The sequence below is a fragment of the Melozone crissalis genome, unplaced genomic scaffold, assembly GCF_028551555.1.
Source record: "Melozone crissalis strain CALT ecotype California unplaced genomic scaffold, PUWL_Pcris_2 ptg000002l_1, whole genome shotgun sequence".
Classification (NCBI taxonomy): domain Eukaryota; kingdom Metazoa; phylum Chordata; class Aves; order Passeriformes; family Passerellidae; genus Melozone; species Melozone crissalis.
Genome location: NW_026535780.1, coordinates 16,435,899 through 16,463,108, shown reverse-complemented (window position 1 = coordinate 16,463,108; position 27,210 = coordinate 16,435,899). Strand labels below are relative to the sequence as shown.

Genomic DNA, 27,210 nt, shown 5'->3' with positions numbered 1-27,210 from the left:
TTTTTCACTGCTTAAGGATGAAAAACATCTTTTCAAAAAAAGTCAGCACATCTAACTCTGAACAAAAATATACACAAAATAGTTGTGTCGAAGAAGATCCCTCTTCTTAGCAACAGCACCATTTTCAGCTGAAGAATTTCAACGGCTTTCTAATTTGTTTTCTGCTCAGGTCAATTGCATAAAATATTTCCACCTCTAGAAAATTCTGATATGAACGCTATTGCCCATACACATTAACCTGTTTAAATAGGCTTATGAGCTATAGTTTTATTTCTTGACAGAGGCAGCTGTTGGGCATTTATGGCTAGTACCAGCAATGAGAAGCCCACTGAAATTCAGTTAACAGTGTCAATTAATTCAGTACCATCCAAAGCCCACTGAAATTCAGTTAACAGTGTCAATTAAACACAAGGAGCTTGCTATGCAGTTGGTGCTTTTCTTTCTGCTGTATCTGAGATGAAGGCAATCAGCCTCACCTCCCTCCCAAGATCCCCTGACCTGACACTGGAGCTGCTTCCAATCAGAAGAGACACATTGCCATGTCCAGCTCTTGGCCTTTGAGAGGATAAAAGTAGTTTAATGTAAACTTCTACTTATGAACTTAACAACTTCTGCTGATGGAGTTGCTGTAGCATTATGGTTGACACTTGAAGTTGGTCCCTGCTTGGAGAACACCACACTCACACAAAGCTATCCTAACATGCTCAAAGATGCCCATGTCAGGAACAATCCTTCCCACTGCTCCACAATGAAAATGCAGGAATGTACAGGTAAAATCCATCTATTGGCACTACTGTGCTTTTACCTGGGCGATACATTCATAAATATATTTAAGAATAAATGCTAAAGTATTAAAAAGTTGTGAAAAGATTACAGGAACATTTGCATCATCCATTCCAGGTACAATACTAATCAAGTGGTGACTACTACCCATCAAATACCAGCAATGCTCCCTCAGGTGGTCGGCTTTCTGTGCCAGTTTTCACACTATTTCTCACAGACAATTTACCACTAATTCAAGTGTCTTGAATTTTTATCATCCTGACAAGTGTAACCAGAATCTGTTTCAATCTCAGGTTATGCTTGATGCACGTTCAAATGGCTATAGATTTGTAAGGGTTTGTGAGGCTGTCCTTGACGATGACGGTTTCCAGACAATACAGCTGAATTTTTATGAAACAATATGCAGGCTTTTTCCACCTAACTCTTGCCAATCCTGCTCAGCCTTGTGACTCAAAGGGGAGAAACTGCAAACCCATTGCCAACAGGGGCCCCAGTTTTAAATGCTCAAGAGCTGGCATATCCAGAGCTGAGGTTTTGGTCTGGCCCGTGAAAAGGGAGAAAAAACCATCTGTGAAATCTGGAGGCACATCAGGTTTGGCTTCTTCCGCGGGATCCCACAGCCTCCCATAATCGTTTATAGCTATCTGCAGGTTGGGAAAATAAATCCTTTCTCTGCACCTTCCTCTGCTCCACACCTGGCACACACAGGCTCCCCGGGGCTTCCATGGAGCCCTCGGAGCAATCCCGGGAAGCACGAACAGCAGGGTTTGATCATTATGGCTTCAGAAAAATGGCCTTCTCTAACTTAAACTGGGGAGAAGGAAGAACAGCGCCCTGAGTGGGACTTCTCCTGGGGCAGGAGCATGCTGAAGGCACGACTGTCGCTGGAAAATCACAGCAAGGGCCCCGTGTCGCCGCTCGCCCGGGCCTCTCCCGGGCCAAGCCCCTCGGGCCGGCGTAGGCCGGAGGCGCCTCGGAGAGAGGCGGGCGCCGTCCCTCGCATTCCTGCCTCAGCAGGGAAGGGAAGGAACGGAGACCCTCCTTCTCCTCTGCTTCCCCGCCCTGGCCTTCGCTTCCAGCCTGCCCCGCTGCTGGGAGCCCCCGCGGAGCCCAGCCCAGGGAGCGGAGCCTCCCCTCCGGCCCCGCTGCAGCGCAGGGCGGCACGGCCAGACAGCCAGACAGGGAGCAATTAAACCCTCCCCTGGCCAGCCCCCGACACTCCCTCCTGCATTTTCCAGTCTGTGGTTACGGCGCTCAAAGGGTTCCATTAAGTCACCAAGTTTTACAGGTCCCTTAAAAAAAAAAAAGAAAAAGAGAAAAAAAAAAAGAGGGGGGTGGGGGGAGGTGAGGGGGAGTGCGCGAGAGAAAAGTTTGGTCACGGCAGGGAATGTGTGATCAAAGCTGAGCCCAGGCTTCCTGTTACACCGGGACTATATATATATCGTGTCTTTAATGTTGGGAATGTGAGCAGCTGCTGGAGCCTGGCGCTGACTCTGCCTGATTCCCAGCGCGCTGAGGTTTCTTCCACCGACCACAATGAACAAGTTCCTGTGCTGCACGCTTGTGGTGAGTCCCTTGCAGAGGTAGATGGGCTCTAGGATGCATTGCAGCTTCAGACACCAGCCTGGAGAGACACACGGCTTTTCTTCTGGGCTTTTGTTTTGGATTTGGGGGTTTTGGGGGGATTGTTTGTTTGTTTGTTTGTTTGTTTGTGGGTTGCTTTGTCTTCTCTCCGTTTTCTTGGTAAACCCTTTTTGTTTCATCTCTCCAAACTTTCTTGGTGAGTTTGGAATGTGATGGACACGTTCAGCTCCAGGGAGACAGCAGAGTTTTTCATCCCATTCTCAAGGTAGTGGCATGAATTGCCTTTATTTTGCTTTTTTTACTGACTTCCTCCCTCCTTTTATGAGGCCTCATCAGACTGGTCTGAAGCAAAAGCCTGTATCGAGTAATGAATTTAGAAACTGTAGGCTACGATGTTTGTTTCTGATTACAAAAGCTCCATCCCTGCCTGCCTCTAATCTCTGCTGCAGGGGCACTCTCAGGTACTGGGTTGGATTTCTTACCCGGGAAAACCACTGTGAACACCACAAAAAAACCCCACTAGTGTGTGGTTCTTGTCTTGGCTTAGAAAATTCAGCCTCATATGCAAGAAGGTGATGAATTAGTAGCTGTGTCAGTAGCTATTACAGAAGAAGTTGGGTTATTAAATCTGGTATAAGCCCCTGCTTTAATAAGTTTTTGTTTACTTGGTGATTTAGTAAGATACTTCCAGATGCAAAATTAGAGATGTTAGCAGTGCAGTAAATCTTTCAAAATGTTATTTAATCCATTTAGTCATATGGAATAGTATATGAGTTCAGTTTAATTAAAACCTGCCTACAGACAGATCCTGTGTAACATCTATTTGGAGGCTCTTCATCTTTTGCATAAGGAAACTTTCAAAGAAAAACATTAAAAAATAATAGTCAGAGCAGGCTCTTGCCAGCACAGTAACTTGCTTCTGGGTTGTTTTGGTGAGCACAACGGCATTAATGTTGTGGCAGAGCATTAGAACTGAGATCCATTTATTCTGAAAGCTTTTTATAAATGCAACGAGATTTCCAGGATTTGATGAGTAATGCGTGTTTATTACTCTCTGTACAACTTTCTGAAAGAGCTTTTTGAGAAGGAAACCCAAAGTAATTAATGGTGCACGGGAAGTAAAATTTGTCAGGCTTGTGGTCAGCAGATTGCAATTCGGGACAACTTTTTCATCCCATGTCTGATGTTGTGCCTGCGTTGTCAATATGAAATCACAGGAAGTTAATCTGGGAGTTTCAGCAATATCTGGTTATCAACCTAGCTTCTTATCTGTGGCTGTCATAAAATAATCACATCAGGATTTTGATTTTAATTAAATGCAATGTGCCTGTTCATGTTCTCCCACAAAGTGATAGCATTTGGTGAAGTTCAGCATAATCCTCTGGCAGATGAGTCTTGGAGCTGAAATACATCAGTGGCAGTGCATAGCAAAGAGATCATCATTCAACTGCATTATTATTATTATTGTTGTTGTTGTTATTAAATTAATTTAAAATTATTGTGAAATTAAAGTAAAATTAGTGAAGTTAAAGTACTGTCAGATGTGCTAGAGCTCAGAAAAGTAGCTTTAGTATCTGTTTTTAGGAGGTACAACAACCCTTTTAGGAGGTACAACTATAGATAAAAGTTCTGTGGGTCTGGCTCACATATCCCCCAGCCTAGTTTGGAGACATTGTATCTGGGGCATGATGTACTTTCAGCCTTGGCCTCTTTGCTAAGGTTTCAGAAAGGTTATTCCTGATGTGGGGGTGCGCTCATGTTTGTGTCATTTGCTTGGAACACTAAAGCTGCTTACAAACATTATGAAATTGGACTGAATGGAAAGAAATTCCCCAAAGCTGAATCTCATTACTTGTCACGTAACTATCTTGACCCTTACACTTGACCTTTCTCTATTTTGGATCTCTGGGCACATGTGACATTCTTTTTCTGGCCTGCCTGTTGGGTTTGCTGTGTGTAGGCAGCAGTGGCTTTACAGCCCGTGAGGGTAGGAGTTATCTTTCTGTCTGACTTTCTTTCTGTCTGCATGTCTGCATGTGTCTTGGTTAAAAATAAAACACTAAGGTTACCAGAAGAATTTTTAAAAGATACTGTGACAATTGAAGTTACACCCACTGTTCAAATCTCATGGAAAACTTAATTTTGCTCCTTCTGTAAAAACACCTGTTTGCACATGGTACTGGACATACATCCTCTAGCTAGCAGTCAGCTGTTAGTAGTTCTGTCAGTGCAAAGGCAGACTGTAGTTGCAGTGGGAACATCCCAGGTTTGAGTTAGCTCTAAATATTGCTGTCACTCTGGTGAATAATGTTCCAAAATGTAAGACAAATATTTTGGAGAGTTATCTGATTCATTTTCCCTGCTTTGTCCCTCTGCAGGTTTCAAGGCAAACGTAACTCATAGAAATGAAGACTTTCAATTTAGCACTGCTTTGATAAAATGTAAAACTGTTCTTCATCTGAATTTCATTTTCATACCACTGAAAATGAAACAGTAATTTAGACCCCTAGATTGGCATGAATGACAACTAATGGTGCCTCAAAAAGTCTCTACAAGACTTGACTTTTTGACATATTCCTTTACTGGCAGAGAAATGAAGACAGTGTTTCATAGCCTCAGTTTTGAATATGCATCACTCAGGAGAGTCACCAGTTAAACTCCTAATGTAAAAGAGGAGTCTCCACTTCATAAAGTGTCTTCCAAACAAAAATAGGTCCTGTTATGTCCAAAGTGAGTGGATTGCAATGAAGCAGTTGGTAGAATGGTAGAAGAACTTGATAGCTGAACTCCAAGCAGTGAAGATGACTCCATGTCAGGTTTCATTGTGTACCTGACACTTGGCTGTGGTCTGCAGAAAGGTCCCTTGCCTGGACAGTGTACGTGTGAGCCTGCAGCCCCCACAGGGCAGGTCAGCAGTGCTGCAGAGCTGCTGGCCCAAAGAGGTTAAACCTGGTGATTGCATGGGCCTCCACAACAGCAAGATGAGGTGGATGAGAGCTAGATGGGAGTCATTTCTGCCAGGATGGCAAGCATTTTACAATGGTGATTTTCAATAGCTGGATGTGGATCTGATCCAGCATGGCATTGTCACATACTGGATCTGAGATACAAGCTATTGATGGAAGAGGACCTTGATAATATCATCCAGTGCTATATTTTGCCAGTAGGATTTCTCTGGGCCTGTGCATGATTTCAGTGAGGAATTTTGCCTAAGGGTTGAGGATATGTGAAAGCCTCCTGCCTTTGCTTTGTCCAAATATTTTGTATAGAAGGCAAAGTAGGAGAGTTGTGAGGTTTTACTTTGAACCCAATGCAAACACTGGGAGCAATCTGACAGATGTCTTGAATGATTATTTATCACACAAGAAAATATGCTTTGGAATACTTGTGGAATGCAAAACAGAAACAGATTTATCTTTCTCAGCAAATTAAACATTCTCCTTTGGTCTACAACCCAAAACCACAAAGCCAAGCTATATAATAATATTTTCATATGCTGAAAAACCACTCTCTTTTCTGCCACAAAGCACTGATTTAAAGGGATGATGCTTGAAGGATTTTTACTTCATGTGCTTTGTCTTCTAGTTCATTTTAATTCAACAGGAGAAATCAAGCAGCTCTTTGCCTTACATTTAAAGATGAAAGAAAAGGGTGTGTATTTTTTTTTTGCCCAAGATCTGAAATGAAATTTTACAATCACATTATTTCTCTTTCAAAAGCATCTTCTAAGGAATCAAACAAATGGACTGCACAGGCCTTTTATGTGCATGCTGACATAAGGATGGTATGGAGAAATATAGCTTCAGGCCTAATGTGCTGAGTGACACAGTGAAAGAACTTCTGTCTAACCTTGGGTAATTCATCTTGAATAAGTTCTCAGCATTTGCTTGCATCACACTGACTTACACTAGACTTATATTTCAGTATTTACAATTCATCCCAATTCCTCACACTGAGACAGCCACCCTGAGAGGTGCCCAGGATTTCCCCCAGGGACATGGAGGAAGACTGAGTTCTTCAGTCTTTTTAGCAGTGAGCCTATGACACTAGAACTCCATTTCACCCAATAGGTTGTTAGATGTAGTTAATTATATTAGGTTTTGTTCTAGTTTTGGTGGGTTTTTTTTTGTTTGTTTGTTTGTTTTGGGTTTTTTTTTGCTATTACAGTTTTGTTATTGATAGAATTTCATACTCATATAACAAAAAAACCCCTAACCTTTAGGGTTTTTTTTTAAATTGAGCCTTGCATTTTACTAACCCTAGGAAAACTGTTTACAAATGAATCACACTAGCAATTAATTTGTCAAGATGAAAAAGATACTGAGCATTATTTTCTTCCCTTAGTGCTGGCATGTAAAGAATTGGCTGAGGGTTTAAAACTGAAAGAAACTGCCTGGATCTCTTCAGTCCATTTGCCATCTCTTCCAGGAAATGAAATGGGGTATTTGCTTTCAGAAAGGCATTGAGAGCTATATTTAGGACACATGGGTTTCTTACACCTGCTTCTCAGTGAAAGGCTGTTCCAAATCTTCCTCTGACAAGAGAATCCCCTTTTCATTTGCCAGTATTATCCTTTAATGGAGAAAGCTCTTCTCTCTGAGTTCACTGGCTGTCTGTACTGAGTCCATAGCTTCTCTTGTGACTTGCCAAGCTATTGAATAAGTCCAGATCCTCTCCAGGGAGGAGCTCTCAATTTGCTTTGAAACTTTCTCTGTACTGCTTCCCAGTGAATTATCCTTTCCTAAACAAGGATGAACAGAATTTTACACAATCTTCTGAATGACAAATCCATTAATTTGGTTGTGTGCAGCACTGATGGATGCCAGCTTTGGTTTCAGAAGGGTTATAGGGTGAGCATACTCATTGTCCCTAATACTGATTCCAGTAGACTGAAGCTGGACTTGCAATTTCTTCCTTCTTTCAAATTAGCACATTACACCTTTTCCAGCAAGAGCAAAACAGGCCAGGCATGTTTATGGAAGAAATCTTGCTTTCTATGAACCTTTTGGAGACCACTGTTCAGAACTAGTAAGTTCAGATCATGGCCCTTTTCTGTGCTCAAATAGTGCTTAGTGAATAGAAGACATTCAGGTGCTTAGTATAGAGACTGCATTTCAATATGGACATTTAGATCAATCAGAGGTTTGTGTAGCTAAGAAACTGCTATCAAGTTGGTCATAGCATAGTTTAGGAGAGGAAATGTCAGGAAGGACATAATATGCATTTAAATGCCATTTTAATTTGTCTTAGGAACATGCTATTGAAGGGCCTCTCCTGATCATCTTTATTTACTGTGTTTTAGTTTCCATATCAGAGCAGCCCTGGAGTGCACAAAGTGGATTTACCAAAGTAAATTGAACTGATGGAAGCAAATCTAGAGATGGGCCCCAGAGACACCAGATGCACTAATGCATGCTTGTCCATGAGAGCAGATTGAAGTCAGTCCAAAATATCCCCTCAGAATAATACATAATGTGGATGTCAGGTGCTCAGCACCATCTGTTTTGCTCTGCAAATCTGCTGTAACAGGTGATGCAAATTCCTAATGTAAGCACAAACTCACTGTGTGTTAGGCCAGGAGAAAGAACAATTTAGTGATGTTCCCCTGCAGTTTATTCTGTGAACTGGGGGACAAAAGAGTCTTTTCATTCTGTTCGTGCCAAGTTGCTGCAGTAAAAATAGTGAAAATTATATTTCATTATCTTCCACAATTACTACTGAATTCTTGCAAAACATCTGAAAAATAGATTGAATTTACTTTGGCACTTGATGTAGGTTTAAAGATAACTTCTCATTTGCAGGTTGCATATCAATATTCAGAATACTCAGTTGTGCTATGTGTGTTTGGACTGCATAGAAAACAATTGCAGATCTTTTTTCTTAAGTACTATCAAGTAACCTACAGTAGTCTTATGAAGTGTGGTATTGGGGATTGAGGTCTAGAAATGTACTTAGCAACATACTGATGGCTATATTTGGTCTAAAAAAAAAGTCCAGAAAAAATGCCCTAAAAAGACCCAAATGCTGTCTATGGCTGTGATTGATATCTGATGCATAGAAGAGATGGCAGAAATACCACTATTTTTGTGAATTAAGTTTTTGATTTGGGATTTCTTGATCAAAAGATGATGTTTATGTTTAATAGTCCTTTATTATTTTCATCCATTACTATGTCAGGTATCATCTTGAAGTCGACTTTTTGCAGTCTCCTATGGCAGTGAGTTGCACAGCTCCCTGTGCCAATAGGCTCACACTAGTCAAACAGTGGTAATGGTGATCTAACTCTATGTTGAAAATTATGAATGAAATGCTCTGGTAAAGTTCTGAGATATTCATTGCATATCTTTAGTTTGACTGAAGGATCTTTTTGTCATAATATTTTACTAAATAAAATAGTTGGCTCCTGCATACATGTGGCTCAGCCACTGATCAATGGATTACTGCAGCTATGCAATGTATTTCTGGGAAAAAAAGAGAAAACAAGTGTGATGTACTTTTCTCTTAAAAGCAAAAAGAAAAAAATCAAATGGGAAGATTGATTGTTCTTTTAGTGATGCTAATTTATTTATCCTATTATTATGGGGTTTGGTTATGCTCATTTAGATTAATAATATTCTAGTTGCCATTATTAGTTTATAGTTATTGGTTCTTCCAAGGACAAAACTCAGTATGTCTCACACACATATGGTTCAAGTATTGTTTTGCTCAATTTTTAAAGTCAATTCCTCTCAAATTGTGTTGAAATGTTTTCAATTTTTATTGGCTTGTTTCCCACAGCTGTAGGTCCTTCAGGGAGCAAATGCCTCCATTTTTCCCTACAAATTCCTAGGCTTTCATACCCTGATTATTGAATTCTAATTAATTTTAATACTGAATCATCCCCTGCAGCAAAACTCTTTATTTGCCTCATACATGGTTTCCCATGTAAATAGTTGAGTAAGGAAAATAGATAAAATCTTGTTATTCTTGCTCCTACATGTTGCAGAGTAGAGTTAACAGCTATGAAATGATTCACCTACCTGTTAATTACGTGAAAATGTGTCACCACGGGCAGAGGCACAACCCAGAGGAGCAGATTCTACTGCAGTGACAGCTCTGGGTTTGTGGGGAGCTGTGCACTGCAGAGCAGGAATACTGATGTTTCTGCACAAGGACTGCTGCCCATATGACTGGTTGCTGTCCCTAATAATTTTCACAGTGTCAGATGTTCACCTCTGTTGGGAATTGTCTTGGGTTTCCACAGATATCTGTGTGAAGTGTGGGTTGATGCTTATCTTTGTAGTGCCTGTGCCACATGTTGTAGTCAGATATGTTCTGTGAAGGAAATGTTTGTGTCCATGCAAGTCTTGGACTCTGGGATGCTGTATTATCTATTACTGAACTAAAACCATAGAAGAAAACTTCACTGTTCACATCAACAATTAATGAGATTACCAGGACTTCCTTATTACTAGAGTCATAGCTGTAGATTTACCAAGGGTGGGGGCATTTTTCCTCAATGTGAAGCCACTCACTATTAAAAAATGTGCTGCACCCTCTTTGTTAAATAGACCACATAAAACAGATCCAGTCATTTAAGGAAAATGGAGTTGTTCATCAAACTTCAAAGACTAATAAGGAATTTCTCACAGTGAAAGGTATTGTGCATTGAGACCACAAGAAAAGTGAGATCTCCGACCTCAAGAAATCTGATAAGTTATCAGTCAAGGGCATTATTAGTCAAGGGTAGCTGCAAGAGGCTGTAGGAAATATCCATACTATCTGCATTTCATTCCTCAGCCCAAGTACAGGTGTATGAAAAGTGGATTCATAGATGTGCAATAGGAGAATGCATTTAAGAATACTTGCTTAAGCAATAAGAGTTCCTAAGCTAAGCATCTCATATCACTTGTTGTTTACTGTGAATTGTGTTAATGCAGATGAAGTCTTAAATTGCCATTTCCAAACTTAATAAGACTATGGCTTTAGAAGTGCCTTGATATGGCAGAAGTGAGGCCCTTAAATGAAGCATCTCAAGAAAATACAACTTAAAAAAAAAAGTTAATTCCACTTATACTTTGGGGACATTTGAAAAAGAGGAAATACATTTTTGAAATTGAATTGGCAACTCTGTGTTAGCTGACAAGGATTAAATTGGCAATAAAGACAAGTCAGTTAGATCTATAATTTTATTGGATACCCTGAAAAATATCTTAGTCAGATCCAGTTTACTTCATCTTTATAAATAATGTACAAGTTTTGGAAGAGAAGTGGCACATGTAGCCATGCATGCAGTGCAGGGACAGAGCTGGGTTATCAGTGAGGAGAGTGAGCTGTTGGCAGACCCTGTGGGGATCAGGGTGGTTCTCAAAAGTTATTTTTGTGGTAGACTGACAGAATCACAGAACCAAATTTTCAATTATAAGACCAAAACAAAGTGATATGGACATTGTCTCTGCAGCAGGGCAGGCTGTCTCAGCTCACCAGGTCCCCAGTCACACCAGCAAAGCTGACTGTTATAGGAAGCAGAAGGACTCTAGCTGTCATGGTATGTGCTGGTACTGAACCAGCTTTTCACAACAGCTGTGAGCCTGTGGTTTCAGGTGGGAAATGAAAGCATTGGCCTGGTCTCTTCGAGCTCATGCAATTGAGTCCTTAATGTGCTCTTTGTACCCTGCATCCTTCCTTACCTTTGTCTCAAGCTGTGTCTACTCCTTTGATGTAGTTGCCACATTACATCCCAAAAGCTTCTGCATATCAGTGCAAAATTGAATGGAAGGCATTAAAAATTGTTTGTTGTTCTAGCCAATTGTTCTAGCCAATAATTTCTGTAAAAAGCGTAAGAGAAATAGTGTAAGGAATCACCTTTAAAGGTATCTGTGGTGATGGTGCACTACACTGGTCATATTCATATGTTCAGGCACAATTTCTGCTTAAGAACACAGAGATGTATAATCCCCGCCTGCTGTGCATTGGACAAATTTTCTGGTGCCAGGCAGTAAAACGTCATTGCCCAGTGATATTAAAAGGGCGTAAATCAGAGAATAGTATCTACATCTATGGAAGGAATCACTTAGGTCGGGAAGATTTGCTAGATAAGATCCTAAAACTTTCCCATTCTATGATAGACACGGGAGAGTCTGGAAGCTTGCCGGTATCTCAGAAATTTCTAATGCAAATATTTGTATGAAAATGAGTGACACGAGTAGATTCATAAATTCATTGAAGCGCAGGTTTCCTTGTGATCACGGTGCTTCCCGGAACTAAAAGGAGGCAATGTTTTGTTTTCCTGTTGCTAGCTCTTGGACATTTCTGTCAAATGGACCTTCCAAGATGACTCTCCCCCCAAGTATCTCCATTACGACCCAGAGACATCTCGGCAGCTGCTGTGTGACCAGTGTCCTCCGGGGAGCTACGTGAAGCGGCACTGCAGCGCCAGCAGCCCGACGCAGTGCGCCCCGTGCCCGGCTCAGTACTACGCCGACGAGTGGAACAGCAACGAGGAGTGCCAGTACTGCAGCGCCGTGTGCAAGGAGCTGCAGCTCGTCAGGCAGGAGTGCTCCAGCACACAGAACCGCGTCTGCGAGTGCGTCCCGGGCAGGTACCTGGAGCTCGAGTTCTGCTTGAGGCACACGGAGTGTCCGCCCGGCTCCGGGGTTGCCCAGGCAGGTGGGTCCCGCTCCTCCATAGGCACAGGCGTGATCGGAGCTCGGCAGCGCGTCCACGACTCGTGGAAGTGACAAGATTAGGAAAGAGGCTTGTCCAGATGAAATTGCAGGACAGTAAATTGCAAAGCCAATTGAACTTGTTCTAATCTGCATCATTTGGACTGTAGCCAAAGGAAGGTTTCTCAGTGGAATACCCTGCTCCTGCTGTAATATATAACTTAATGGCAGTAGCAAATGTAGCAAATTGCACTCTAATGAGAAACATGATGGATTGCCTCTTTTAAAGGAACATTATCTGGAATGTAGTATTTGTGTGTGTGAAAAATAATAATGGTTTTCATTTTGAAATCTGCTGTTTCAAGCAACCGTATATCTTGACAAACACCAGGAGCACTACATGTTTGACACCAAGTATATAATTATAACAACATTAATATAGCTCTAGTGTCACTGCAATATGTGGTAATAATTAATTATCAGCATCCTAAGTGGAATTTTCCTTTCTTATAGAAACTGTTACTATTATCAAGCAAACAACCATTTCTTTGTCAAGCAAGCTGGCACAGTGCTGAAAGTCTGGTGGGAATATAGAGCAAAGCAGCACTTTTCAGTGGAGCGTATTCTTCATTTAAGACAACATAAATTGTTAAACCAATAATTTGTTCTTCCCTCAAAACCAAATACATCATTTATTGTTTGGCAAATGCTGTGGCCCAGTTTAGCTCCAGTATTTAACACAACCTGAAAGAATTGCAAACTGTCATTGTACCAGAGCTTGATAACTGCCTGGAGAAGAGCACTGAGAAAGGAAATGCAGAAAATCAAAGTGTCTCAGACACCTGCAGGCAGAATGATTTCCCTAGGAATGATGTACCTGCAGTGAGAAACACTAGGGCTGACCTGTGCGTTTTAGTGCTGAGCTGAATGACAGGCTGGAAGTCCTTTTCTGGGTTATGAACCTCTCACTGGAGAGCAGCTTTGGCAGAAGGAGAAATGTCGCTGCTGTAGCTGCTCACTAGCCCTTGAGTAATTGGTTGATGAAGCTTTACCCTGATCCCCTTCCACTGCTAAGCATTTCCACCTGGCAGTTACCAAATTTCCATATTGTAAACCTTCATTAACCTAAACCATTATACCCAGGGGTTTGGGTTAATGAGGTTCCACTGTATCTCAGCAGCAAGTTAAAAGGGACCAGAAACAAAATCCTCAGAAAGACTTTGGGAGATGAAAGCATAAATTGTCTGAGCAACCAGCCTGCTGCATCCCTCCGAGCACGGTGAAATATGGCAGACAAATTTCAATCCCTCAGATCAGAATGAAGCAAACTTTTAAAGAAGATAAAATGTTGAGTTTTGTAACATCTTGAAAAGTTTGTTTCCAAAAGACCATCAGATTGAACCAACTAAACCCAAGCAGACCTCAAAAAAGGAATGAAAACATTGCAAAAACAATTGCATCCCCCTGTGTCAATACCACTTTTTGTGGTGAGGCAACAACTAAGAGTTTAATAAGCATGTACTGCTTATTTGTAATAAGTAATAAGTAAGTAACTGTTACTGCTTTTTGCCATATGATAGCCTTGAACTTTGTAATGAGGCACATTCAGGTGAAATAAAACCTAAGAGCAGAAAAGTATGATTCCACTCCCTCACAGGGAGATGGTGTGGTCCAGTGCTTCATTTAAGGCTTAAAGCATTAGAATTCTGTTTCCCTGGTGCTCATTGCTCATGATTACACTGGGATATCACCTTTCTTTGTAGTCTCTTTTTGTGAGTGAAGATTAAGGCTTTGCTCCTTTCTGCCGCGGCGGGCCCTGGATGAGGCAGGGTTTCGAGCAGCGTTGTGCTGGGAAAGCAGGCAGCTCTGTCTCCCCCGTGGCTGCTGCCGTTTCCCTGGGAAGAATGGGGGATTCCAGGAGGGTTGGAGGGAGTGGCAGAAGGGCAGGCAGACAGCGGCAATTCGTGTCCTTAACAAGAGCGGCGAAATAAACAGTGAAGAAGCCGGCAGAGCTGGAGAGTGACTTTATGCTCAGTCCTGAGAACACTGATGGAGAACGCGGTATATTCCTCCCTTGTGCTGCAAAGATTATGCAGCAAGCTGTGAGCAGAACGATGCACCATTTGCAGGAACACTCCTTTCTTCCACTTCCCTGCTGCCAGCACACGGCAGAGCCTGTCTGTGGCAGGGAAGTCGCTGAAATGCAGCTGCCTCAGGCCAGCTGATCGCTGCCCGCGGGTGCAGGTGCTGCCCGCAGCTGTGTCCAGCAGCGCTGCGGGCAGCGCGCACTGCGCGGGGCGATGCGGGGGCTGCAGAACGCGCCGGCTTTGCCGGGGGGCTGGCACATACAGGGACCCTGGCAACTATAAACTCCTTTGTTTTCACTCATTGTCTGATGAAGTGCTGGGTCAGGTTGTGTGCAAGCACTGTTCTTGATTTCACAGCTGATTGAAAACTCGAGATGCATAATACTCTTTTTCTCTAAGGATTTCCCGAAATAAAGAAAAGATTGCTAAAAAGCCAACATTAAATTAAACATCCACATGTAAATACTAAAAAAATACACTAGATGGAGGTATTTTCGTATTCAAATATAGTTTCCAATTTTTTCAAATAAATTTTAAGCATGTGCTTAAGCTCATGTTCAGTAATGCAGTATTAGATACCAGACTTCAGGCACTTGTTAAATGTTGGATGAATAAGGATGAATTAGGAGTGAGTATACAGCAGTTATTGGTGCTGTTACTTTCCTGCCACTGGTGGTTAGACTGCATAGTTTCAGATTTCATGGATTTGTTTTCTTACTATGTTAGAACCATATGTTGTGATTCTCTAGTTGTATGATATATTTAGTTCTGAAGTAAAACTATGCATTATAAATCACCAAGTAGAACATGTATGTCTATTAAATATTTTTTTTAATATTGGACAGTGCTTTCTTTGCTTTTAATAACACTTTATTCAAGGCCCAAAAAGAATTTCAAAATTGTTGTCTTTAGTTGATATTGAATTGGATTGTATTTTTATCTAGAACTGAAGTAACCCATTCAAGTAAGGCTCTGGGCAGTTATTGCAGAGTGAAATTCAGAATTTTCAGAGTGAAAATTTTTTTCCACTTATTTACTTTACAGAATATTTGTATAGTTGAAGGATGAAGATCAGACATAGCATAATGTGTGAATAGACTTGAGTAATCAAGGTTATAAAGATATTACTTTACTAAATTACTGATTTAATCAGTAATCACTGATTTTAAACTTGGTAACATATTTAAGAGTACTATTTACTGTATTACATCTGCAGGAACATCCTTTTCCTAAGGCATCTTCTGTCTCTTTTTCTTCCAAAGTGATTCCTTAATAGATCACAAACATGAAAAGCAGAAGCATGACAGTTTAGAGAGGAATGTTTTTTTGTTGTTTTCTTTTTAAATTTTTTTCTCCACAGTTGAGGTTATATGTAATTGGATGCATTGTTTTCCTGTTTCCACAGGTACCCCTGAGAGTGACACTGTATGTGAGAGATGTCCAGAGGGATTTTTCTCGAATGAAACCTCCTCCAAAGCAGCCTGTCTTAAGCACACAAACTGTAGTGCCTTGGGTTTCAAAATAGCTTTGAAAGGAAATGAGGTTCGTGACAACATCTGTCAGGAAAATACAGATACGACACCTCAAAAATGTGGAATAGGTGTGTATCATATTAAGGAAGAGTCCTCTGAAAACGTACCTTTAGTTATTGTTAAAATTAATTTACTAAAATCCAGGATAAAAATACCTAGCTTGTTAGCTCTTTGCCTGCTATGGTGATGGCCATAGTAGAATTTTAATTATTGTAGCTCAGACCCAAAAGAACTCAAGCACAAAGAGAAACAGCACTACAAAGACAAGTTCTTAGTCTGCTTTTTAAATACTGTTTCTTATCATTCTTGCTGCTTGGTTGTTGTTGTTTTTTGTTTTTGTTGTTTTTGGGTTTTTTTTCCTGAGACAGTTAGGGTAAGAGATCAGAACAACTGACATCTCATTCTCATTTCAGATGTAACCCTGTGTGAGGAGGCTATGTTCAGGTTTGCTGTTCCTACTCATGTCACACCTAACTGGCTGAACATACTAGCAGACAGCTTGCCTGGGACAAAAGTTAGCACAGAAAATATTGAAAGGATTAAACAAAGGCACAGCCCTCAAGAACAGACCTTCCATCTTTTGAAACTGTGGAAGCAGCAAAACAAAGAACAGGATATGGTCAAGAAGATTATCCAAGGTATCTTATTGTGATAGCATATGCATTATAAAAAAACCTTCTGAATGGCATTTAAAAATTGCTTGGATCAAATACCCCCTGGGGATGTGTTGTGCTTGGAGAGGGGCCTGCAGGCCTTCACTGAGATACATCAATGCCATAAGCATAGGGAAGTCAAAGGGAAGCAGGAACAGAATTCCACTTCTCCAGATCAGTCAAGGACTGAATTCTTTCCAGACTTGTTGCATACTTTGGAGTGTGTGTTGTGCCGTGACCAAGGTCCCCTTTTAAGACTGCACAACATACAAAGAATTTTGATCAAGTGAGGAAAGTGTTTCCCACTATAATATTTGAGCAACCGAGGTTAGAGGGAGCTGGTTCCCTGCAGCTGAGAGTGCAGTTTGTCTTCTGTAAAGTAGAGGTTGATATTTGTGACTTGATTAATACATAGAGAGGCTTTCCTTTCTTTTTCCCTTCTGGTATCTTTGTCATGCTGATTCATTTGTTTATTTGATTCGGCTTTGTTTGTGCTGAACCTACCAAGACACGTTTCAAAGATGAAACAGTGCTGCAGTATTAATAACAAGGTTTTTTACAGTAGTTAGGCCAACTCTTCATGTAAACCATCATCAACGACCACCACATTCAAATGACATTTTGTCCACTCAGAATAGATTTGAAAAATGCTGCAGAAATGTTTTTTTACCCCCCTGCTATTTAGTATGTATGCTTATGTCAGTCTAGGAAGTGTCTAGAGTACTTCAAAATTCAAAATTGCTATTTTAACAAAGCTTGTCTAGGCATTTCTGAAGAGAATGAGCTAAATTTTCATTCACTGGAAGCAAATACTAGGAGTCCTATCACGTACACACAACATTTAACAGGATAGATGGGCTCAAAAAAGCAAAGATGAGAGAATTATTTAAAGCAAAGAAATTTGGAAAGCAAATTCAGCTTGGAATTTTGGAAGGTTTTTTTGCTGGCTACAGTAAAGTTGTAATATGCTGTACTTAGCTCTCTTCTCTTTTTGCTTTCTATAGATATCGGTCATTGTGAAAACAGTGTCTTAAAGCACGTTGGCCACCTGAACCTCACCTTTGAACATCTCAACACGCTGATGGCAAGCCTGCCAGGCAAGAAAGTGGGAAAAGAAGATGTTGAGCGCACAATGAAACTATGTCAACCCACAGAGCAAGTTCTGAAGCTTCTCAATCTGTGGAGAATAAAGAATGGTGACCAAGACACCATTAAAGGTTTAATGTATGGACTGAAGCACTTGAAAATGTACCACTTTCCAAAACGAACCATCCAAAGCCTGAAGAAGGTGATAAAGTTTCTTCACAGATTTACAATGTATAGATTATACCAGAAACTCTTTTTAGAAATGGTAGGGAACCAACTTAAATCTGTGAAAGTAAGATGTGTCTAATTCAAGATACGTTTCTATCTCCACTGACTATTCTTCCCTAATTACTGCCAGCAGTAATTAAACTGGAACGTTATTTCCCTACATTTTGATTTACTATTTATAGAAATGCCTGACTGGAATAGTTCTAAGTCTCCTGCAGTGGTTTTGAAGGGTTTTTTTTTTGCTGGTTTTTTTTTTTTTCTTTAATAAAAATCACTTTTGTAAAAGCTGTTAACCCGATGGTAACGCTAAGGGCCTGATTCTGCAATTTTGCACATTCAGAGTTGAAAAGTCCCACTATAGTCACTAGATGAGAAAGGAATGCCAGACCAGGCTCTACTCCAGTATTTGCTATTTATATTCTTCAAGGAATAAACATTTTTGTTGTACATATTTATTAAGTTAAATGGATATGAGACTGAATTTTAGGAAGAGAATTGGAAAGCACACTGTATATTTTCTAGCTAAACAAATATGATTCCATATATTTTTCTGGCAAAATTTTGTAGCATGCCCTAAGAGTTATTAATTTCTTTACATTTTGTATTTAAAAAGTGTATTATTGCTTAGTATTATTTGTATAAGTTGTGGTATCTTTTGGTAAGGATGTTTTAATTTATCCAATGATTTTAACTCAAATACAGTGAAAATATAGCTCAAGTGACCTGAATATTTAAATATTCTGTGAGGAAGTGAATGTACCATATTTAAGAAGCTGGATTTTTATATAGAATTTCATAATCTTATTTTATAAAGCAATTAAATTTTTCAGTTTAGTTTTTGACTGGTGTTTTACTCTTGATTCTAAAGTAGGAACTAATTACAAAGACAGACTGTGTGGATTTTGCACTTTATCTTGGGCTGGGGTCTCTGCTACTCCCTGTCTGGTCTAGTAGTTAAGTAGTGAACCAAGTAAATATTGATCATGAAATTTCATGGTCACTGCAAAGGTGTAGAAGAAGCTGCAAAAGTCCTTCTGGTTCCAGTCTAAAAGGACCAGGTGGTTGTGATATGACCAGTTACAGCTCCATAGACACATTTGGCCCAGCACCACTCTTGGCCCAGTGACGTTCTTGGAGAGCTCTGCCCTAACCACAGTAATTTCATGGAGGAAAGATGATGCATGGGCCTGACAGGCTTGGAAAGCCTCACATATTGCCACTGTGTTTAAAGTAAGGGAGCACTGAGAGGTCACATAAAAAATTGTCATTTACCATTTCTCTCAGCTACAGAATGAGGCACCTACAAAGCCCTGAGCCCCATGAAAGCAGAACAGAGACTGGATGAGTGTCATTATCAAAAGCTCACAATTTTAAGGACCAGTGGTCGTTCACAATGCAAACCAAAGGGGTTTTTTTCTTTAAACCGTGTGAACAGAGCTTGAATATTCAACATATTCTTTTCCATTGTGTAAGGAAAGGAAATCCATAAGCATTTAGCCTTGCATGACAAATATTCTTCTATTAGAGATGAGAGCATCTTAAGCAAAGAATGATAAAGAGATTTCTGCTTGATAAGATAGTTGTTCATCAGAATTGCTCTCTGTATAGCAAATACAAATGAGACATACTGGTTTAAAATACTTGGGACTCATTTTTCACTGAATTCTCACATTACTTTTTAATCAAAAGAAATAAACTCCCTTTTAAATTTCACATGCTATTAGCATCTCATTTATTGCTGTAACTGAGAAATGGTGCTGAACATGAAAAAATTCTTAGTTTTGTGTTGATTCATTTGGGATAATTTACATACTTGTACAACAGAAAGTAGTTTTATATGTAATTAAAAGATTATAGCAACAGTCTCAAATTTGCAAAATAGATACCAGATGTTTCCATGACTCTGACAGGTGTGGAGGTTTGGGGTGTTTTAGGTGTTAAAGTGAGAATAATGATCTTACTGGCAACAAAATGAAGATCACACACACCTTGTAAACAATATCATCTTAATCCTTTCTACATATACAACAATTTTGAAATTGCTAGTAGAAATCCAGTATCAAGTAGCACTATAATTTAAAAATTTATCACAGAGATAGAGCCTTCTAGAGAAAAGCATGGTTGTTTCTTAGTACATGGGTTTTATTTTATACATTTATATTTATATTTTTCAAGTAGTTATATGTAACTCTCTGTAAACAATACAGTGTTTGTGGTCCCTCAGGAATGGCAATAGTGAAGAAGGTGCTTGGAGCCAGAGCCTGCAGTTTAAGCTGTAACTACCATGTGAACATGATATGCTTCATTACAGTAGAGCATGGCCTGGACTGGATTTCCTGGGAAAATTTAGCATAGAACTATAACCTGTGCCTTCAAAATAGGATTTTTCCCCCCAAACGCAAAGTTACACATGCTTAATGAATTATACATCTTAAAGCTGATTCAGTTGATCAGTTGCCCATGCTCAAGTAAACACTTCTCAGCCAGTTTGTCCCTCATTTATGAACTTCACTCATATGAAGTTCATGACTTGAATGACTTGAACACATCCTGAGCAGGAGACATTTAAACTGTATTCCCTTCCCCAAAGAGCCTCCAGCCCAAAATAGCCAAGACAAACAAAAGCAAGGCCCAGGATAATGAGGGAGAGGGTGAGGCAAACAGAAAGTGGGAGGAAAGCTTGGAAAAAATGTGGGTTTGGGGGTGGTAGCTTGTTTTATAAGGAAGGCTGCAGGAGGAGGAAGATGCGCAATGGGCAGCAGGTAGGAGAGGGGTCCCTGTGTCCCTGGCTTGGAGGAAATGCTGCTGTGGGGGGCAAAATGTGAGGTGTGAGGGCTGGGGACAAACAGCCAGAGCTGGGCCTCGGGGGTGACTTGAAGAGGGATTTTGTGGTCAGGGTGCCCTGACCTGCCAGGGTTACAGTGCCTGCTCTCCTCCCAGCCTGGCTGCTGACCAGGCTCAGGAAGCAAATGTTTTGCCATCCTCTGGCCAGAGGTGAGGCCAGCCTTGCCTTGGGATGGAAAGGAGTAGAGGAACAAGGAAGCAAGAGAAGTGTGCTGTCTCTGCTGCCCCAGACAGGGGCAGGGATTGTCCTGTCCTGTCAACTTCCCCTTCATTGAGAGAAAGGAAAAGGAGTTTTGGGAATATTTGAGGGAGACAGTGAGATGGGCTTTAAGGCATGTTCTTTAGCTGTTGTTTCCAGCTCTGCTCTTGAAGTGTGGAAACAACCCTGAGCTAGCAAAAAATACCGTGGGTTTAAAGCACAACCTTATGATTCAAAAATCTTTTACAACCCTGCTATTTAAATGGTTTTTATATGCATTTGTCCTCCATCAAGGCAGTCTCTAAAGTCCCAGAAAATGCTTTGGAGTATGGGAGAAATTAATGAAGAAACTAGACACTAAGTTCTGCAATAATATTTTTTGTGGTGTGCGCATCATCAAGCACAGTAGACCCTGACCTGGTCCCTGACCAGGGCCAGGAATGCTCTGAATAAAAATCCATAGTATAGTCTGCTATAGAATGAATGTTTTAAAAATAAAGCTAAGTACTAGAGAGCTTTTAAAAAGTGTAGAGAACAAAATAATGACGTTTGAAAGCGATGGTTGGGAATGGGCACAACACAGAAACCGAACACCACACCCAGACTCACACACACCTTACAGCAGGAACACCACTTATCCCTTCAGCACCCTGAGACACCCACCCTGCCTGTCCTGGTATGGGTCAGCACTGCCACATCCAAGGCAGAGGTGTCTGGTTTGCTCACAAATCACCTTCAAAGTGCCCAAATTGTCAGCCTTAAAGTAATTCAAAACCATGGCTCAGAAATAAGCAAATATTTATAGAAAAAGGTACCAGTAATTTCTGCAGACTATCGGAAACTATCCCATTTTGGACAAATGTCAAATATGGGAAAGGCCCACCCTTCAAAATATTTCTTTGTTGAAATAGCATGGAGAAATAAAAATTGGACAAAAATAACTGAAAAAAAGGTGTTTTTTCATTTTTCTTCCTTTCCCTTAGTTAGATGAAGAAGCAATATTGGCAATAAGTTCAGTAGTGAGGAGACAGAAAATATGGACAAAGCTAAGGCTGTTGTCACTGTGTGACTGCTCCCAGTGGAGTTCAAGGACAAATCTAAGGGAAAGAATTATAAGAATGGATGCAGAATTGCAATCAATTGAATAATTTTATTTTTATGTTAAACTTTTGAACTGAATAAAACTTGAGACAAAATAAAGCAGATGAACACAATATGAACGCAATTTATTCCACTCATCATCATCTTCATCCCTTGTATTTATGGCAAGTTTGCGTAGGATTCCTCTGTTTGTCTTTTTGCATTTAAAAAAAGTTCTTTCATACTACCAGGCTATTTTTTAAAAATCATCCTGACCTTTAGTACCTAGGAGGTTATTTAAAAGGAACCACATGATGAAAGACTGTGGCTTTGGCAATATTTCTTCTGTGAAGAATACAGGGTGTGGTTCAATAATGGTGAAGACAGAACTTTCTGGAGAATATTTTTCTCCTTTATTTCTTTATCTAAGAAGGAAAGTTTTCATTCTCTTTTAAATAAATAAATCATTTTTCTGGTTAGTAGGATTTATACCATTCTGGATATGCAGAACTTTGTCAGCAGACAAAACAAAATTTCTGTCTATTGACAGTATCGGTAGTTTGGTATTCAGGGTGAGCTACAGCTCTGCCTATGGCACTTTAGATGAGTGAAATGACACATCCTAAAGGATAACTAATCCCATTTAATACAATGGAAATTCAGTGTCAGTAAGAGGTAGATCAGGTCTTTGCATTCTTTGACAGGGAGAGACTGAGACATCAAAGACCAAGGTGCTTAAACACCAGCAGTTTTGCAGAAGCCTCTTTCTCCTGGCCGCAGTTAGGGAAGACTAACATAGGCTCATATTTTTGGGAAGGGTGTCCACACTTGGGAGATGTGTCAATGCTCAAAGTAGGGTGTGTTTTTGGATTGCAGCAAAACAAACTGAGAGTAGCTGGCAGGCTGGTGGAGCCATGGGGAAACTGGACTATTCCAGTCTCTGGAGCTAGAGAGAAGCAGCTTGGTTTGACGCCGCGTGGGTTGGGACCCAACACAGGGATACAAGGAGCGAGTAGTTACTGTCACTGAGAAGTGTTTTTGAAAGTCTGAGAAGATTGACATGTTGAAACCTCAAGAAGACAGAGGAATGATGCAGAAAAATTTTGCACTTTGTGCCTCAAAACCAGACTTTGTCTCTTGAAACAATCACAAAAGCCAAGCGCTTAGAAAATCAGAGATTTCCTTGGCAGTTATCGACAAAGACCCCATAGCAGTATTTGGGTGATGTTGTGTGGACAGAGGATGCTCGCAGGCAAGCAATGGCACCATCAAGGCAGTTCAATACCCAGCTATAGAACTGACAACCACTGATGCTCCCAGGCCCTCTCTGTACCCTCCATGACTTGACAATTTAAACGCAGCACAAGGGAGTTCAGACCCACCAGAGAAGTTGCTGCAAAGGTTTGTGTGCTGAAATTGGGTCCCTGCCTTCCCACCCCATCACTGTCTCAGTGAAACATGGACTTACAGCCTGGCTCTCCCTTGGGGTGCAATCCAGCTGAGTGGTTCCTTTGGGTGCAGATAATTGCTTCACTCTCCTGCCACTCAACCTCTCCTTGTCCAACAGCACACACAGAAGGGAGGTGGCACCAGGAGTGAACTTCTTCCTCCCCAGCCTCAGGAGATCCTATCCACCACTGCTGGGAAGGGGCCCTGACAGCCTGAAGACAGGGCAGGACACACCAGCCTCCAGCCTCCATCCTGGAATGGGGCCACACAAGTGGCTGAGTGCATATTAAACAGTCATAGAAAAATGGGCATGCAGGAACTGCATTTGCATTAAACAGGAATAGAAAAAATGTGTCTGCTTAGACAAAAAGTGATGTCCAGGAGCCACAACCAGGGAAGTATTAAAAACCCTTTGTACAGCTCTATGAATTCAAACTCTGGGTTAACTATTGTTAATTTAGTGTTCTCTTCAGTTAAACTAATCACAGAGTATTTCTACATGCACAAAGAAATGAATTTCAAAAAGAACAGTACTGGGTGAAACACACAGGTCTGACTGTTCATGTCCCATCTTCGTTGCTCCCTTAAAACCATTCTAATCACACAATAGCCCCTATTACAGCTCTTTCTGCTTTCATGCTGCTCAGTTTGTTGATGCAATTCTTTCCCCTGCTTTGGCAGAGAGAAAGGCTCTGTTCTTACATTGCATTTTACCCCCCTCCCATTCAGCCATGCTGTCATCCTCACGTCACCATGCAGAAAATCTGCAAGGTACCTACTGAGTCTGTAAGGAGCAGCAATTAACCACAGAGCCACTGCACTCTAAATAACCAACCTTACAAAAAATATTTTGCTTCTCAAAGGCTCCTTCAGCAGTGATCAGGATGGCAGAGAACTTTGCTATTGCTCTGTGCTACGCTGTATTTACAAGCTGCTTTGGAAGTGCAGAAATTGCACCTATTCCCACAGAAATGTCCCTGCTCCCTCTCACATGATGATAAGAGAGTGGTTATTGCAACATCCCACTGTGTAATCCTGAAGGGTATAGGACAAACTCAAACACCCACAGAATACAAAGTAAAAGGATTCTGACAAACAAAAAGCCTGGATTATACATCAGGTAATGACTAGGAAAACCCTTATACTAGGAAAATACAGCCCTGTGAAGAATCATCATTGCTCCCACAGTGCAGGTATTGTAAGACTCATACTCCAGTTTTGCTGAAGCAACAATAAGTCTGACACACACAAAAAAAGCATCAGTCCTGTTGCCTGGTTAGCCTTGCTTAAGGTTAAAATATCTACAAGCCCATTCAGTACAGTATGTTTTTAATCAGCAGTTTCCTGGGTTTGCTCTCATGCCCCAGAGAAAGTTCCATTCCCACAGAAAGTTTAACTGTAGAAATAAATGTATATTTCCAGAGCTGTCTATTTATACATAAAATCGAAATAATTACAATAATAAGAATAAAGAAACTACAATTCTTTAATAGTCATTTCTGTTCTTTTTCTGTAGGAGAATGCTGAGTTTGAAATTCAGCCCTGAAGATATTTTTCACTCTCTCTAGACTAAGTTAATGTTCAATCCTGAGATGCCTGAAGGGAGCCGCTTGCCAGCACTGGAGGAGGGCTTGGAGTAATTTCCCCACCTCCTGGGCAATTTACTGCCTTCTTGGTAAGGTATCCTTTGGGAAGAGAATGGGTCCTTGGCCCTCATCTACATAATGCTCAACGGTTGTTTTTGATGTTCCAAATGTAAGGTGTTTTCCAAAAAAATTCCCATTGAGACATAACAAGCTGGCAGTGTTTCCCTGAAAAATCCCAAGTACTGAATCTTGTGGGAAAGGATGCTGACTCACTGGTTCAATACTGAGCTCTGATATGAAGAGTTAGGACAGTGGCATTATTCAGGCAAGAAGAAAGCAATAGAAATGAGAAAGCAAGAATAAGGAAAAGACAGTTATGTTTCTTATGAATGAAGTCATATTGTAAGAAGCATGAGGTTAGACTCATTTGTCACACATGGCTTTAGCTGATCTGCATGAATTTGTTTTATTCAGGTTCACTGTGTCGTGCCTAGGGAATACAAATTCAGTGTTGAATTTTAAATTGCAGGACATCTAACTCTGCTTTTATTCCAATCTGTGAAAAAAGTATTCCTCTCCTTTCTCTCCACCAGACTCTGAACACTCTGTAGTTCTCCATTCTCCGAGTAAAACCTGAAATGGATGAGAAAACCCTTCTTTAAATGAACATTTTGGAACTGCCCTTTCTGAATTCTGGCATATGAATTATGGTATGGTTTTATTTATGTATGATTTATCATGGGTTCGGGTGCACAGTTTATTTTCAAAAGTAAAAGGCAATCTTCAGGCCCACATCAGGCATGAAAATGTGTGTTACTTTTTATAGTCCTTTTTAAATTATGATTTAAGGTTTATGCCTGGAATTTTTCACATGTCCAAGGCTTTCTTGTTTCTGTGGGATTTGTAAATGTTTTAGAGGAAGGACCTACTGAAAAATTAAATTTCCACAGGCAAGTAAAAAGAGCCAATCTGCACCACTGCCAGTGCAATTATTGCCAGCATAGATAGTCATTGCTACAAAAGGAAATATTTTCAGCTACAGTGTTCAGACAAAGAATTATAAGGAAAAAATACTATTTCGGTGTTTATTCAGAGTAAGAAAATCTCCTTGCTTCTGGAAAGATGGGCTGAGAAGAAATGGATACAACTTAGTTTTAGCTCAGCTATACCGTGGGGGATTACCCGAGCGATAACCGCAGGCGCTGGGAGCCAGCCCAGCAGCCGACATCCTGCCCAGCAGCCTCCTCATCCCCCGAAGGCAACGCTGAGCACCGACCGGAGAAATTCTTGTGGAAGCTCAGATTTCAGATCCACTGGCTTTTCACTTCTACCTCCCAAGCAAACATTGGCTGGTTGTGCCAGAGGGGAATTTTGATTCCACAGAGACAGACACCTGATTATCCAAAAACTTTCTGGGTTATGCTAATGTGTCTGGTTTCAGTCTGGTCTCTGCAAATTTTCTGTGAACTCTGTTTCAGTTCCTCTTTTCTTGTGAATTTCTCTGTGAACAGAAATTTCAGTGGATGCCTGGTCTTGCTCAGACTGATGTTGCACAGCAGTATAGCTTGATTTGTAGCTTTTTTCATTTGCAGACAGCATAAGTGAATGACCAGGATCTGTAGCCTACCCCAGTTCAACCTCTCTTCTTGCTGCTTGGCTCCACCAGTAGAAAGGGGCCCGGGGTAATAGGAAAGAATAATGAATGAACTGTCTAATTCCTGGAGATGCATTTCCAGCTGGAGGACAAATCAGGAGTTACCACTAAGAAGCAGCCGCTGGGAACTCCTGTTACCACAGCTTACTTGCTTCTGGAAGCAGCAGGAAGCTCAAAGAAAGGGTTAGTGCCTGCTTGCTGCTGGTTGATGACAAGAACAGAGAAAAAAAAGTAATCTCATCTCAAGTCCCTGGGTCACTTCACCAGCTCACCCTGAGTCAACAGTCTGGTTTTCTTTTAAATGCTTGATTAAATATCAATATGCTACTAGTGGAGAAGCAAAGTATTTCATATTGCCTCTGTCAATTGTAGTGAACCCTTCACATTTCTCTGCTCAGTCCAATGGTTTTGTGCTCAGAAAGATTTGGCACCAAGGTTCATTTGAATATGGCCAGAGAGGGAGTTTTGGCTTCAATGGTCACTAAGTGCATCTGTCTGGCACTCTGCTCTGTTCCTTCCCACAGGCACAGAGCCACCTCACTCACAGGGCCCACTGCAACCACGGGTGGGCAGAGCCCAGAGGAGTTCAAAGATTTCATCTGATGTGAAATTTCCCCTTCCTCTGCCACCAGGGGTTGAGGGAACCCCAGCTGCAAGTCAAAGAGTTTAGATCATTCACACAGGAAAATTTGAAAGCACTTTTAAATTCAAAGCAAGAGGTTAAACTAAGCTTTTCCTTCTGAAATACTTATTATTTGAAGTTAAATGGGTAATTCTGTCTCCCCCCACCAAGTCAAACAA

General features: G+C 40.8%; 1 protein-coding gene across 1 annotated transcript; it reads left to right on the top strand.

The window, feature by feature from the left end:
• The first annotated feature begins 2,152 nt into the window (after positions 1-2,152).
• TNFRSF11B (TNF receptor superfamily member 11b) lies at positions 2,153-18,432 on the top strand. The gene is made up of 5 exons (XM_054286613.1): positions 2,153-2,349; positions 11,646-12,015; positions 15,504-15,698; positions 16,044-16,268; positions 17,288-18,432. Exons 1-5 carry the CDS (start codon positions 2,320-2,322, stop codon positions 17,674-17,676), a joined length of 1,209 nt encoding a protein of 402 aa, XP_054142588.1. The 5' UTR covers positions 2,153-2,319; the 3' UTR covers positions 17,677-18,432.
• Positions 18,433-27,210: the final 8,778 nt, after the last annotated feature.